The sequence below is a fragment of the Sciurus vulgaris genome (genome assembly GCF_902686455.1).
Source record: "Sciurus vulgaris genome assembly, chromosome: 1".
NCBI classification, from domain to species: Eukaryota; Metazoa; Chordata; class Mammalia; order Rodentia; family Sciuridae; genus Sciurus; species Sciurus vulgaris.
In genome coordinates this window covers 20,653,668-20,669,348 of record NC_136461.1, presented here as the reverse complement: position 1 = coordinate 20,669,348, position 15,681 = coordinate 20,653,668, and the positions used below count along the sequence as shown (strand labels likewise).

General features: G+C 47.5%; 2 protein-coding genes across 2 annotated transcripts in view; both read right to left on the bottom strand.

The window, feature by feature from the left end:
- The window catches only part of OPRD1 (opioid receptor delta 1), a gene marked incomplete at its 5' end in the record, with an annotated part of 35,686 nt that extends 35,215 nt beyond the window's left edge, over positions 1-471 (bottom strand). The window contains one exon of the mRNA XM_079126742.1: positions 233-471. Within this exon, the coding sequence (XP_078982868.1) occupies positions 233-471 (239 nt within the window). The remainder of the gene's footprint in view (positions 1-232) is intronic.
- Positions 472-5,603: 5,132 nt separating this feature from the next.
- On the bottom strand, positions 5,604-5,928 carry LOC306655208 (cytochrome c oxidase subunit 7C, mitochondrial-like; the record flags this gene model as incomplete). The annotated part of the gene is made up of 1 exon (XM_079129599.1): positions 5,604-5,928. The coding sequence occupies one exon, from the start codon at positions 5,926-5,928 to the stop codon at positions 5,731-5,733; it is 198 nt and encodes a 65-aa protein (XP_078985725.1). The 3' UTR covers positions 5,604-5,730.
- Between the last annotated feature and the right edge of the window lie 9,753 nt (positions 5,929-15,681).

The window sequence follows — 15,681 nt, the reverse complement described above, 5'->3', positions numbered from 1 at the left end:
ACGCGCGCGCGCGCGCACACACACACACACAAACACACACACACACACACACACACACACACACACACACACACACACAATACTCATTTCAGTGTCCCACTCTCAAAGGAAGTACCCTCTCCTCTGGGCCTCATGCGAAGGCTGGAGGAGTCGGAGGCCCGGGATCCAAATCCGTGGTCACCATCCTCACCCCGGGGCCAGGTCCCGCGGCGCCAGCCCGCAGCGAACTCACCGGACGATGCCAAACATGACAAGCACGTTGCCCAGCAGCCCCACTGCGCACACGGCTGAGTAGAGCGCGGTGATGGCGATAGCCAGGGCGAGAGATGAGGCGCTCCGTGCGCCCGGCTGCCCCGACGCATTGGCGCCTGCACTGGGGAAGGCGCTGGGGAAGGCGCTGGGGAAGGCGTCCGAGGCGTTGGCGAGGATCGGGGGCTGTAGCTCCGCGCCCGCAGAGGGGACAGGCTCCATGGCGGCCCCGTGATCGGCTCTGGGTCCCTCTCCACCGTGCGCCCAGGGCGCAGGGACCTAGCGCTAGGGGCGCGCGAAGGGTCGAAGCTACGGCCCCGACGCCGCCTACTGCAGCGCCCTGGCGGACCGGCTTTCTCTGCGTCTTCTCCACCTGCCCTGCCGCCCTCACAGGCCCTGCACACAGCGTCCTCCGCTCGTCTAGCCCGGAGCGTTGTGAGCCAAGAGCTGCGGCGGGCTCCTCGGACGCGCCCGCCGCGCGCACCACGTGGCCCGGAGGCGGCCGCCAGCCTGCGCCCGCAACCGGGGGCGGGAGCTGCACCACCGGCTCGGAGATGGGCCGGGGAGCCTCCAGCTGCCTCTCTGGTTACACTCTGCCGGCTCGAGGACGCCCCCACCCCAGCCTGGACTCACCTCCCGCCCCCTTGCCCTTTGGAGACAGAAGAACCTAAATGTGAATCCTGTCTCCCACCTCTGCACTAAGAAGCAGAATAACCTTGAGCAAGTCCCTAAACCATCTCAGGTTCATTTTCTTTATTTGTAAAATGAGGAAAATCTCTCTCCCTCCCTCAGAGAGTTGTCGTGGGGGTCGGAGTGCTTAGATGATGCGACCACGGAACTCAGCAGTGTGCGCTCTACTCTGCACCTCGCCATGTCTTCTCACAAGACTTCTAGGATCAAGAAATTCCTGGACAAGAAACAAAAGCAAAATCGTCCCATTCCCCTAATGAATTCGGATGAAAACCGGTAATGAAATCAGAGGAGACTTGGAAAAGAACCAAGTGGTCTAAAGAATGGCACGTGGGATGGCATACACATTTATTGAGAATCTGATTTTCTTTTTGTTCCTATGCTCTGCACTAGTAGGTTGGTTCTGTAATAATCATGTGAAACCTCGAAAACCTCATCTGGGTCGGGCACATAGTTAAGTGCTCCATAAATTACCATCATGAGCCGTGCTTTTCTTGCACCCCATTCATTGGCTCCACAATTTTTTGGTAGTGGAGATTGAGTCCAGGGGCACCTACCATGACCTACATCCTCACCACTTTTAATTTTTAATTTTTTTGCCGTGCTGGGGATTGAACCCAGGGCCTTGTGCTTGCAAGGCAAGCACTCTACCAACCAAGCTACATCCCCAGCCCTAATTTTTATTTTGAGACAGGGTCTTGCTAAGTTGCAGAGGTCTTTGCTAAATTGCTGAAGTTGCCCTCTAACTTACGAATCTCCTGCCTCAGTCTTCTGAGTCGCTCGGATTCATCTTCCGAGTTGCTGGGATTAACAACATCCACCACATGGTCACCTATGCGCCACAAATATTCTGAGAGCATTTAATGTAAGCGCCAAGTAGTGTTGGGATCCACTGGAGCACGAAACCGGGTGCAGCTCCTCTTCCCTGGGCTTATGGAACAGTGGGGATTCTGAAACCATTAAAGATGACAGTTCAAGTTGAGGAAAGGGGAAGGTCTTTACAAAACCAGGGTGACATGAAAGTCTGGGTGTGGAGTGGCGGCGGATAACTTAGAGAAGTAATGTGGGAAGACAGTTCCAGACAAAGGAGGCTTTTTTATTGCAGTTCTGGTTTCCCCCTGACCCCTCTGACAAACCATGTTTTTTCCTACCTCAGGACATTTGCACATACTGTTTCTTTCACTTGGAAGGCCAGGTCACTTCCCTGGGTTAAATGGTATTAATATCCACCCTTCAAGTTTCAGCTTCACTCTCAATTCCTTCATGAAAACTTCACTGACCAAACCCCCAACTAGACCGGACTACCCTGCTATCTGCTTTCACAGCATCACATTTGTCTTCTCCACATAATGTCCCACATGTTTCTGTGTGTCAGCACTGTGCATCGCCTTCCTGGTAGCTCTGGTGCATTTCTATTTCTCATCTTGGTATAGTCCCTGACACTCAGGTGCTCACCTGATGAGTGAATGCCTAAAGAAGCTCAGCTCTGGGCTGGGGTTGTGGCTCAGTGGTAAAGCACTTGCCTACCATGTGTGAGGCACTGGGTTCAATTCTCAGCACCACATATAAATAAATTAAAGCTCTATCAACAACTAGAAAAAAATATTAAAAAAAAAATAGAAGCTCAGCTCTAACTTGGGGGAGCCCTTTTTGAAGAGGGAGACAGGGCAGATATAGCTTAATACAGACCTAAGAATTCTTCTAAGCAACGAAAACTGTTTTCATAACGGACTCTACTCACATCTTATTTGGAACTAAAATGCTAATTTCCAGTTTCACCACCTGTCACCTTGCTTTTGCTGATCAGCAAGTGAGTCTGCCACCATTTCTGAACATGGCCTCCTTGGGGCCCTCCCCAGTCTGAGAGAAGTAAACCTACAATCCCATGTTTGCTGCTACCTTCTTCTGCCTCCATCCCCCTCTCCCCCTCAATCCCATGCTTCTGAAAAGAGTTTTTAAAAATCGCATTCCATGATGAGTTTCGAATCCTTCCTTGGTGGCAAGCTCTTGTGGAAGCACAAAACTGTGAAAGTTTCCCTTAACCTCTCTGGGCCTGAGCTGGCTCATCTGTAAGCTAGAGAGGTGCAGGAAGTAGGAGAGCTGGTGAACCGTGGACACTCGCCAACTGAGAGACACTGCGAGGCATGAGCTGTCAAACCATGAGAGGAGTCAAACCGTCCCTCCCGTGAGAACTTGCAATCAAGAAACTGAGAGACATGTCAATGTCCAAGGACACAAGTGAAATAATTGTTAAGAAGTCATACATGTTGCTGGGCATGGTGGCCCACATCTGTAATCCCAGCACCTTGGGAGACTGAGGCAGGAGGATTGCAAGTTCTAAGCCAGCTTCAGCAACTTAATGTGGCCCTAAGCAACTTAGTGAGATCCTGTCTCAAAACATAAAAAAAAAAAAAAAAAAAAAAAAGGACTGGGGTCGTGGCTTGGTGGTTAAGCAACCCTGGGCACAAGAAGAAGGAGAAGGAGAAGGAGAGGAAGAAGCAGGAGGAGGAGAAGAAGAAGAAGAAATCATCATACATGTCAAGTGCATGTGAATATCTCCCATGTTGGACATCGGAAGAGTATATGGAAACTCAAAAGGCTTGTGAAGGGGTGCCACCATGGCCTTCCAAAGTGAGGACAGTCAGGACTGGGAGTGTCGCTGAGAGGGGGAGTGCTTGCCTGGTATGTGTAAGGCCCTGGGTTAGATCCCCAGCACAAAACGAAAACAAACAAACAAAACACCAAGTGAAGACGGTTGAGTCTCCATATCCATGGGTTCTGGGATTCAACCAACTGCAGATCAAAAACACTTTTAAAAAGAAATCCATCTATGCTGGTGGCACACGCCTGTCATCCCAGCAACTTGGGAGGCTGAGGCAGAAGGATGGCAAGTTTGAGACCAGCAACTTAGCAAGACCCTGTCTCAAAATAAGAAATAAAGAAAAGGGGCTGGGGACATAGCTCACTGGTAAAGTGCCTCTTGGTTCAATCCCCAGTACCAAAAAATAAGAGAGAGACAGACAGAGACAGAGAGGAAGACATCTGCACTGAATATGTACGACTTCTGTTTCTTTGTCATTATTCCCTAAACAATACTATGTAACAGCTATTTATGTAGCACTTACATTGTATTAGGAATTATAAGTATTCTAGACATCATTTAAAGTATACAGGAGGACGTGCGTAGATTATATGCAAATATTACACCTTTTATAAGAGGGACATAAGTATCTCTGGGTTTGGGGATCCTGGAACCAATCCTCAAGGACAACTAGAGATGACTGTACTTCGAAAGGATCCACTCTTCCATTAGTGTCAGCTTTAGGAAAAAAAAAAAAGAAACTTTTTTAAAAATCTTTTTTAGTTGGCAGTGGACCTTTATTTCATTTATTTATATGCAGTGCTGAGAATTGAACCCAGTGCTAGGCAGGCACTCTGCCACTGAGCCAGAACCCCAGCCCCTAATCTATCTATCTTTAAAAGGGATTCTCAAATTTGTGGCCACAACCTCGTATATAATCTTGTTGGCTTCCGTTTGTGAAGAGTTTGCACTGTGCCAAGTGTGTTGTGAATTATCTCATTTCATCCTCAAGCAGCCCTACAGGCACAAGCTACTGCTATTATTATTCTATTTGGCAGAGGTCAGGATACCTGCTGAAGCCAGAGCTGAGATGCCAGGCCAGGGCTATGGGGGTTCAATGCCCTGGCTCCTGACTGCTTACCATGTGCCTCCTATGGTAGGGCAGTCACCAAGAGCTCTGTGTGCCTCTGTTCAGCAGCTGTCCCCCACCGTGAGAGCTATGAGTCCCTTGGAACTCAGGAGATTCTTGAGTCTGTCCCCACTCTTGGGAAGCAAAGAGTAGATCCAGCTCTCCATATCTGGGTTATCAAAGTCTGGGCCCTGCTTGATGCGACAAGCCCCATCCCTGACTTGAGATGGAAAACCAAAACAAAACAAAATAGGAGGAAAAAAACCTGGATGGGAAATCCTGAGCCAACCCAGGGCATCAGAAGGCGTCAGCCACAGAGAAACAGAAATCACTGAAGGAGTCGGAGCAGAAAGGAACTCCCTGGGGAAGCTATTAACAATTTAGTACGTGGGAATGTGGCTCCCACCTGCCAAAGAGACAGATCCGCCTGATGGAAAATCAGAGGCTGCCTTGCCTCGCAGCTCCCCCTGGGCTGCCTTTCAGTCTGGCTCCATCTACAAGTCCCAGGAGGAAGGAGGACCGTAAAGATAACCATAAAATAATAACCACTTACATTTGCAAAGTACTTTTGACTTTCCAAAGCACTTCCAGATTGATGACTTCATCTTATCCTGACACCATCCGGATACAAGGGGAGGTCAGGTTTCATTCTCCTCATTTGATAGGTAGGAAGACGGGAGCGCCTGCGTGAGATCCCCACGGACACAGACAGTGAGAGAAACAGGATGGGTTCCATCCATCCAGTTGTCTGAGCCATGCATCATTCTTCACTCGGATCTCACCCTCTCTCTCTTCCCTTGCCCACCTCTGAGTAATCATCGAGTCCTGTCCATTCTTCCATGAATCCTGACACTGCTCCTTTTTTTTTCCCCCAGTACTAGGAATCAAACCAGGGCCTCTCGCACTGAGGTACCTTCCTAGCCCCAGTCTCTAACTCTGTTTGTTTGGTTCTTTTTCATGTCATTAGTTTATTTACAAACATATCCAGTATGCTATGACTCCAAGAGTTTGATTCATTTTTCAGAGACTGCACCTCTTAAAACAGTCTTCATATCTGTTAAATGTATGAATCACAACGTCCCTATTTCTTAAGCAGTTGGTGTCTTACTATAAAGAAAGGTGCAGCAAAACCTGATCCAAAGAATAAGGTCATCATAACCAGTAAGCGCCACTTGTTTTCCACTGAAAATGGCAAATTCTTCCCGGAGCCCTCCTCATAGTGGCTCCAACGGACCACCGACGTCGAAGTCGTGAACCTCCGAATGCTCTGCCCCAACATGGCGCTGCTGGGGCCTCTGCTCTAACTCTGTTTTAACCCAGGAGTGCTCTACCGCTGAGCGACATTTCAAGCCCTGTTTTAAAAAGTTAACTTTTGGGACTGGGGAAGATAGCTCAGCTGGTAGAGTGCTCACCTCATAAGCACAAGGCCCTGGGTTTGATCCCCAGCACTGCAAAAAAAAAAGGTAACTTTTTTTGCGGGGGGGGGGGACTGGAATTTAACCTAGGGGTGCTTTACCACGGAGATACATCCCCAGCCCTTTTTATTGTTTTATTTTGAGCCAAGGGCTCCCTCCTAAGTTGCCCAGGCTGGCCTCCAACTTCTGATCCTCCTGTCTCAGACTTTGGAGTTACTGGAAGGCAGGCATGCTCCACCACACGTGGCTCTTGCCTTCCTGTCTGACACATCGTCATTTCTTGCTGAAACTACTGAAATGATCCCCACATCCCCTTCAAGCAGTCCCACAGCTGCAGGGACTCTGCGCTTGAACCTCTCTCTACCTCTCATACCATCTTCCCTTTCCCATGCTAAGTTTCAGCCAAAATAAACTCCTCGTGGTTCACCAAATCTCTCTCTCTCTCTCTCTCTCTCTCTCTCTCTCTCTCTCTCTCTCTCTCCTCCAGGTGTATCTGAGTGGGTAAGGGGATTAGACTGGATGGATCTGAAGTGTCAGTTCACCCAGTTGCTAGCCTGGTGACCTTGAGCAAGTTAAGTTCTGTAAATTCACACACAAACTTTCATTCATAAAATGGGAAGGACTGATGTACCTACTTTACAGTACCAGGCATATAGACAGTGCTCAATATGCATCAACTGTCACTGGGACAGTGGTTCCTCCACATGGAACACTCCACTGCCCCTCTCTGGCTCCTTGTCACCGACGCACTCTAACACCTCCATCATGTCCAAGCTGAGATGCCACTTCCTTCCCTGATGTCCCAGATTAGTTTATATCATACATCATCCATTGCTTTGGGGCATATCTCTCCCGAAAGCATAATCAGGTCCCCAGTTCCTGGAAGACCCTCCCATCCAGGCATTGCTGAGGAGGTCTGAGTCTGTACAGAGGTGAAGGGAATGGACCACTGAAGAAGTGTGGTCCTGGGCTACTCAGACAGTTGGATTCCTGAGAAAGGAAAGACCAAGAAGGTAAGAAGTTCCTTGAGTGAAGACTTTTTTTTTTTTTGGAAGGGTGGTACTGGGGATTGAACTCAGGGGCACTCAACCACTGAGCCACATCCCCAGTACTATTTTGTATTTTATTTGGAGACAAGGTCTCACACTGAGTTGCTTAGTGCCTCACTTTTGCTGAGGCTGACTTTGAACTTGAGATCTTCCTGCCTCAGCCTCCCAAGCTGCTCGGATTGCAGGCATGAACCATCACGCCTGGCTTAAGTGAAGACTGATGGATGACCCAAGAAAAATTCTGCAACAAGTTCAGGGTCAACAGAACAGAGAGTTTCCTGCTTCTGAATGGACCCTGAGGCTTGGACAAAAGCACCTCAGAAAAGACTTTGATGGATCAAATGCCAAAGGTCTTTGTCCCAGTTTCCAGGATCATGTAAACCTCAAAAGAGTGGAAGGACTAGACCTCATCCTCCATCCAAGTCTCAGGTTACTGCAACTGGTTTTTCCCATAACTCTGATGGATGGAGCAGAGGCAGAGTTCATTAGATACAATTTGGTTTTCACTGGAATGTCATGGAGAAAACACATATATACCTGTTAGAGAAACTACCAGAAGGTCTAGAATAGGTATCAACATAAAACAGGTGAGATCAGCCTTTTCAGAATAATGGCAGCTTAGAGGAATTGAAACTGCAAAATCTCCTTCTATCTCCTTGTGCCTGGGATTGTGGGACTGGCCCCCTGTCTACTCTTAGCTGTCTTCCCTTTAATAGTACCCTCATATATTTATCCATTTTGCATTTCTACAACAAAATACCTGACTCAGGCTTATTGGCAAGAATGCTTCTACTTGGAGACTAGGAGGTAGAATTCTGTGATCAAGAGTATAGACTTGGGAGCTGGCACGTGTGAGGCCCTGGTTTTGATTCTCAGCACCGCATACATATAAATAAATAAAATAAAAAAGATTCATTGACAACTAAAAATATTAGGAAAAAAAAAGAATATAGACTCCTTCCAACACTGGTTTGGTCTCATGCAAGTTACATGACCCTTGATAAGTATCTGAACTTTTCCAAGCCTCAGTTTCCTCATCTGTTAAGAGGCAATGATGACAACACTATTTTTTTTTTTTTTTTTTTGGAGGCGGGTACTGGGTACTGGGGATTAAGCCCAGGGTTTCTCTACCACTGAGCTACACTACCAGGTCTTTTTATTTTTTATTTTAAGACAGCATCTTCCTGGGTTGCCCAGGTTGGCCTCAAACTTGTGATCCTCGTGCCTCAGTCACCTGAGAACCTGTGATTACAGGAATGAGACACCATACCTGGCTAACAATACTTATACAGATAAATAAGGCAATGCAAATGGAGAGCTTGTTCCAGAGTCTGAAACATGGGAAACATTTGTAGCATTCTCTGTTACTACTATTACTATCAATAATCATGTCTAACATTAATATTAATAATAGCCATGCTTATTATCCTTCCTTCCTTGATCCTGTGGGTCGAGGTAAACTGGGTTTTAGATCAATCTGTCCCTGCGATTTAGCTAATGTTGGGTACAGGTCCTGCAAGGTATGCTGGATCCTGCCTGAATTAATTCTCACACATCGAATTACAGGACTTGTTTGCTCCTTTATTTGAAGTAGAGGGTATGATGAGGGGAGGGATCAGAAAGGACTTGGAGGATGAGTGAGCAGCAGCAGGGAAGGGACAGAGACTGGGAGAAGAGTGTGGGACAACCTCAGAGTTCCCCGGTCTAGTTCCAAGGGGAGCGCCATGAACTCAGGCCAAGGTGCTACAGGCAAAAGGCCAGGGGACCCTGTGACATGGGCCCAGCATCCCAGGCCATCAGGGGTGGCCCAGTAGGGAGTAGGCCTTCTCTGGACTTCCCCTCCGAGAGCAGTGCACAATGTTCCCTGCCAGCCTCCAGGGGCAGTGAGCAAACAGCCTGATGGTGGAAGTAGACATGCTGTGAAATCCTCCACCTGGCTCCGGATTTTTCTTTCAAGCTGTCATTTCCTTAGGCCACCAGTTCTTCTCTTTCTCTGCTTGCTCTTCTCCACTAATCCCTCAGCCTCCTGCCCCACGCCAAGCCCTCCTGCTGGGCCCCCACGGGCATCCTGGCACCTACACACTCCCTCTGTCCTCCCTCATCCTCAGCAATGAGCATCCGACCTGCCCAGCCCATGTACCCACACTCCGAAGATAAGGCATCAAAAATGGCTTTCAGTTGACCTTGTCTAATAGGTCCTCCCAATGACAAGTCTGGGTCTCTTCCCAAGCTGTCTTTTATCCCCTTCCCTCTGTCTCTCTCTTCCCCACAGAGCCTGTGCCAGAGGCAGGCTCTAGGGAGCCAGGTGGGTGCTGACACCCAGCCACAGGGGGAGTCTGTGTTCAGAGACATCTCTTCCTCTCCCTACAAAGGGGCCCTCAGCCTCAGGGTGCTGGCCTCCTGGTTGGGCCCCAGAGCCAGTCTGGTAATGAAAGAGAGTGACACAGTAAAGCAAACACAGTTTTAGGAGCCCTCGGATTAGCATCCTGTCACCAGAAGCACAGAATTGTAGAATTGCAAAGAATGCTTAGGCATCATCCGGTCCCACCCTCCTTCAGTTTACTGAAAGGATGAGTCACACAGAAAGTTAGGAGCAGAGTTAAAACCAGAACCTACATCCCAAGTCCCATAATACTTTTTCCCACGCTGGGCAGGGTGACCTAGGACATGGGCATCTTCTCACGTGCCAGACACTTTGCAAAGTGCTGGATGTACGTGATTTCCTTCAGAGAACTCTTTCAGAGAAGTGAGTTATGGTCCCCATTTACAGTGAGGAATCCTGGATTCAGGGTCTTACTTCAGGTCACTCCATATAGGCAGGGGCTGGATTGGAACCCAGGTCTCTCTGGTTCCAGACACCCTCTATCCAAGGTACAAAACCTCTTTCAGCCTAGCACATGTGAGGCTCTGAGTTCAATCCCCAGCACTGCCAAAAAACAAAAACAAAGGAAAAAAAAAAAAAAAAAAAAAAAAAAACCTCTAACCTCTTTGGGAAATGCTAAGCAACCTGGCCTCAGTTTTCTCACTTGTGAAGTGAAGGCATTGGCTTCCACCACCCTGGGACCCACCTACAAGGCGTTGGAAGAAATTTCAAGGAGAGGCTGGCTGTTTGCTAGTTGCCTGCCTAAGTGGGAGAATTTTTCTGTTTTCTCCATTTGCTTCAAAACAGCTCGCCCCCAGGTTTACACTAGAGGAGCCCAGGGAAGGTACCATGGCAACCACAGCAGCTCCAGGGAGCCCGATTCTCCCAACTTGGCCAGACTGGCAAGCCAAGTGACCAGAGGCCTGTCCTCTTCACGAGGGTGAGGACAGAGCTGGCCCAAAAGACACCAGTCAGACCACAAGAGACCTGGCAGAGGCGTTGAACTCCACTCCACAATCCCGGAGGGGCCCTTTGCACCTTGAAAAGGAGGCTCTGTGGTCAGTCTGTGACATGTAAAGATGGTGGGCAAATCACTTTCTCTGAGCCACAGGGTATTTCTCCCCTCATCTGGCACATAAAATAGGCACCAAATAAATAGCTGTTAGTATGATTACTAATATTCAAATTCTGAAGAGTCAGACGCCCATCTAATGGGCTTTATGTACTGCAGTACCACATAAAGAAGAGTTTCCTTTTTATTGATTGATTGATTTTGTAGTACGAGGGACCAATCCCAAGACCTCGCACGTATTAGGCCAAAGCTCCCCCACTGAGCTGCATCCCCAGTCCTGTTTCTTTTGAGACAAAGTCTTGCTAAGTTGCTCAGGCTGACCTTAAACTTGGGACCCTCCTGCCTCAGCTTCCTGAATAGTTCACCTACAGGCCTGTGCCACCGCTCCTGGCTGTGGGAGATTCTTTTGCATGGTTTTGTTGTTGTTGTTATTGTTGTTTTCTTTCTTTCTTTTTTTTTTTTTTCATGATCATTGTTGCATTTTTAATTCTTTCAGTTGAAGAAGTAGCAAAAAGGTTACCATGAATGTGGAATTTAAGAAACTTGTATTCCTTTTTCTCCTTTTCCTTGATTTTCTTCTCTATTCATACTTCTGGTGTGTGATACATATTTGATATTTTGTATTTGATATGTCACCTCAAATTCTTGGTGGGAAGAATATAAACCTTAAAAGAAAATTAGTGGGTTAGGGTGGTGGCTCAGTGGTAGAGCGCTTGCCTAGCATGCGTGAGGCACTGGGTTCGATTCTCAGCACCACATATAAATAAATAAATAAATAAATAAATAAATAAATAAATAAATAAATAAATAAATGGTCCATTGACAACTAAAAAATATTTTAAAAAAAGAAAATTAGTATATTTTTACTGGATAAGTTAGTTTAGAAAGATTATAAGTACTTTACAAACTATTTAAAGGTCCTCATGAGCTGGAAGTGTATCTCAGTGGTAAAAGGCTTACCTACCATGTGGGAGGTTCTGGGTTCCACCTCCAGCGTGGTTTGGGTTTTTTTTTAATTTTTTGTGGTGCTGGGGATTGAACCCAGGGCCTCTCGCATGCAAGGCAAGCGCCCTACCACCGAGCCACACCCCAGCCCTGCCTGTGTGAGAGTCTCATATTCACTCCCCTCAGGTGTGCAGAGCTCCTTCCGTGCCTGTAATAATTGGCCTGAGCACTTCTATAAAAAGAATATGCTAGACACTATGAACAATGAATCATACGTGAATCTGTACAGTCTGCAAGACGACTTACAAGACATAAAGGAGGCGGCAGTGTCATGAGAGAGTCATTAAAGCTGTTGGGGGTTTGAGAGACAGAGACCATCACTTGAGTCAAATAGATGGGGCAGGTTTTCCCGGGGACGTAGCCAAATGGGCAAGGCACTTTCTCACTGTACCATAGCTGCACCCCAGACTGCAGACACCTCTGGGAAGGCACGCGCTTCCTGGGTTCCGGTTATTTATGGGATTGTCTCTGTCAATTAGGACTCTGGTTGCAAGTAATGGAAACCCAGGCTGTAGGAAGGCTCTGGGACCAAGAATAGCATCCGGGGGACTCGCTCCCTGCCTCTCCTCCCTCCATTCTGCTCTGTCCATGGAGCAGCCTCCTCTGCTCTGCCGAAGCTGAGATGGATCTCACCACCCGCGGGCTCTGCCTTCTCAGGTGTCACACTCAGCCTGGCTCACAGGAGACAGGATGACCAACAATCTTGGTTTGCCTGGACCTTCCTGGTTTTGCCATGGAATCCTCTCAGATCCTGGAAATCTGGAACACTTGGTCACCCATTAGTGAGCACTCCAGATGTGTTTATTGAATAAGTAAATACTCCAGCCTAGCCACAACTGGGGCGTATTCGAACCCCCACTCAGCAGCCCTGAGCGCCATTCTAAATTACATCCCGCCCCCGTCCTATACTCTTTCTCACCAACCTGCTTGTAACCTGTCATTACTTCCTTCCCAGCGCTGTTACCACCTGAAATTATCTTGTTCAATTACCGGCTTGAGTTCTGTCTGTTTTGCCAATCCCAGATTGCAAGCTCCAGAAGGACAGAGACCTCATCTCTCTAGTTCATCAATGTGCCTCCGGTGCAAGAGAGCACCTGCCCTCTTGTAGGCACCTAAGAAATATTTGTAGGACTGGAGGTGTAACTCAGTGTTAGAGCGCTTGTCTAGCATGCACAAGGCCCTGAGTTCCACCCCCACCACTGGGGAGAAGAAACTGTTGAGTGAATGAATAAAGAAATGAAACGTAGAAGAGGGATAGGTGCATTCCAAGTGCAGGAACAGGACCAGGTGAAACGCAGGGAAGGAAATTCCCTGCAAGGTCTATACTGAGAACTGGAAGTAGCACAGTGCGGACTGGAGGGTAGAAATACAAAGAAGTGGGCAGTGAGCCAGGTGTGGTGGTGCACACCTGTAATCCCAGCTGCTCAGTAGGCTGAGGCAGGAGGATGGTAAGTTTGAGGTCAACCTCAACAACTTAGTGAGACTGTAAGCAATTTAGTGAGACCCTGTCTCAGAAGAAAAAATTTAAAAGGCTGAAGATGTGGCTCAGTGGTAGAGTGTTCCTAGGTTCAACTCCCTGTACCAAAAAAAAAGAAAAGAAAAAAAAAATGATTTGAGGAGGGGCTTAGTTAGAGGCCAGATATCCCCAGCGAAGCCCTAGTCTTACTCACAGCTTCTTTGAGCCTACAGGAGAAGTTTTAGCTGTGACTTTCCTTTTGATAAGAGAATAAATTCCCAGTTGCTTCAGGTCACACTGGTAATAAGTGTTTTCTATGAAAAGAGCTATTTTGTAACAATGCCAGACATGAGCATTTTGTAACGAAGCCAGATGTGAGAGTAGGTAGAATGTAAAGTGCTTGTAGAATGTCTTCCCTGCTCTGCTAACGGCCCCAGGCTGGCTCTGGTCACCTAACAAGCCTTGTAGGGGGGGTGAGAGGACAGCTGCCTGCCTACATCAAATTCAGAAAGCCTGTTTTTTCATTTTTGTTTTTTGTGGTGCTGAAGATGGAACTCAGGGCCTCATGCATGCTAGGCAAGTGCTCTACCCCTGAGCTACCTCCCAGCTGGGGTTTCTCTGCCAGGTGCAGGACTCAGGGACTACCCTCCTTAAGTCCCTTCATTCATTCACTCAGCCCCTGTTCCACAAATATGTATCATGTTCCTACATTAGATAGCTAATTTTGTGTGTCCACTTGCCTGGACCACAATGCCCAGATATCTGGCCAAGCTTTATTCTGGGTGTTTCTGTGAGTGTGTTTTGGATGAGATTCTCATTGGGATCAGTGGACTCTGGGTAAAGCAGAGGACACTCCACAATGTTTGGTGGACCTCGTCCAATCAGTTGAAGGCCTGACTAGAGCAATAGCCTGACTTTGCCTAAGCAGTGAATTAGGCAGCCGACAGCCTTTGGACTTAAACTGCCATATCGGCTCTTCCGGGGTCACCAGGCTGCCAGACTACCCCACAGATTTTGAACTTGCCAGTCTCCATAATCACATGAGCCAATTCCTTAAAATAAATCTCTCTACACATGTACACCACTGGCTGTTTTTCTGCCGGATAGGACCTACTATGCGTTTAGTACTGAAGACAGAGCAATGAGCAGCGCAGACATGGCCTATGGCCTCACTAAGTTCACGTTCTAGTCAGGGGAAGAAACGGTGAAGAGAAACTCCACATCTAACACACTAGGTGGACATGTGCGTGACTGTGCAAAAGGTCACTGCTCCGACTAACTGGAAGGCCTGACTGCCAACAGCTGGGTAGAGCGGGTTTTAGGCAAAAGCCACAACTTGCTCTTTTTAGTTTCTTCTTTCCTAAAACGGAGAAGAAAGTATCAGCGCCGTTGTCATAGAGAATATATTGACTGAGCCCATTTTTGCTTTTTTTAAAAAAATGGATGTGTCTAGCACGACGAAAGGAACTGTGGTCTTAACAGATGGCAGCAGACTCTTCAGGAAGGGAACTGTCTCGCTGGCAGATAATCTGATAAGCCACTTGAGGAGGAGAGTGTGAACCCAAGGGCATCAGCTCTCAGAGAGCGAGCCAAGGAGATGGGGATGGTTGGGACCACCAGGAAACAAGGACAAGAGGAGGGCAATGGAGCACCCACCTGAACAGGGACCCAAAGACCTTGCCCATCAGCGACGATCAATTTTAAATCATTAGTATTCCTGTGACATAACCTCACCCTTCGACCCTCCATACATACACGCTTTCTCCTGCCATGTAGATTTTTTTGGAAATATAAAAAGTACCTAAATTCTAGGCCTCAGGTCACCCCAGACTGTGTGGATTCCAACTCATCTTGTCACAGTCTAATAACAGCTGACTTCTGGGTGCCTGGATATGAATGCAGAAGAAAACACCAAATTTCAGAAAACCCAACACCAAATTGTTAGAAGGAGCTATTTCTGGATAATGAATGATATGTGATTTTATTTCATATAGATATAAAAGAAATATATATAGATATATTTCTTTGTGCAAATATCTTAATCTTTTACACTAAGCAGGAAACAAATCCAACAAAGCTATTTTCATTTTAAAAATAAGTAAACACAGCACGGCAAGGTGGTGCAAGCCTATAATCCCACTGACATGGGAGGCTGAGGCAGGAGGATCACAAGTTCAAGGTTAGCTTCAGCACTTGTGAGGCCCTAAAGCAACTTAGCAAGACCCTGTCTCAAAATAAAAAAGAAAGAAAGAAAAGAAAGTCTAGGTATGTGGCTCAGTAGTTAAGCACCCTGAGGTTCAATCCCTGGTACATAAAATAAAATAAGTAAATAAATCTCTACCTGCCATTAATCCTATAGAAGAGGAGGGGATGGCAGGTCCCTCCTCACTAGGAGAAGATGGGGAAGAGGGGGCAAGGAGAGAGGCTGAGCCTCCTTCTCCACTGCATGTGGAAACGTGATTCATTTTGTTCTTCAAGCTGCTACAAAAATTAAAAGAAAGCTCCTGAAGAGACACAAATGGCCCATCTCTCCCTTCTCTTTCCATAGCAAGTGTGAGGAACCCGGATTGTCCCGTCTTTCCCTCAGGAGAGCTCAGTCCTGACCACTTGCCTGCCAGAGCCAGGGCTGCCCTCCACTTACCCTCAAGGGCAGGCAGCTTAACAAGGCAGTGT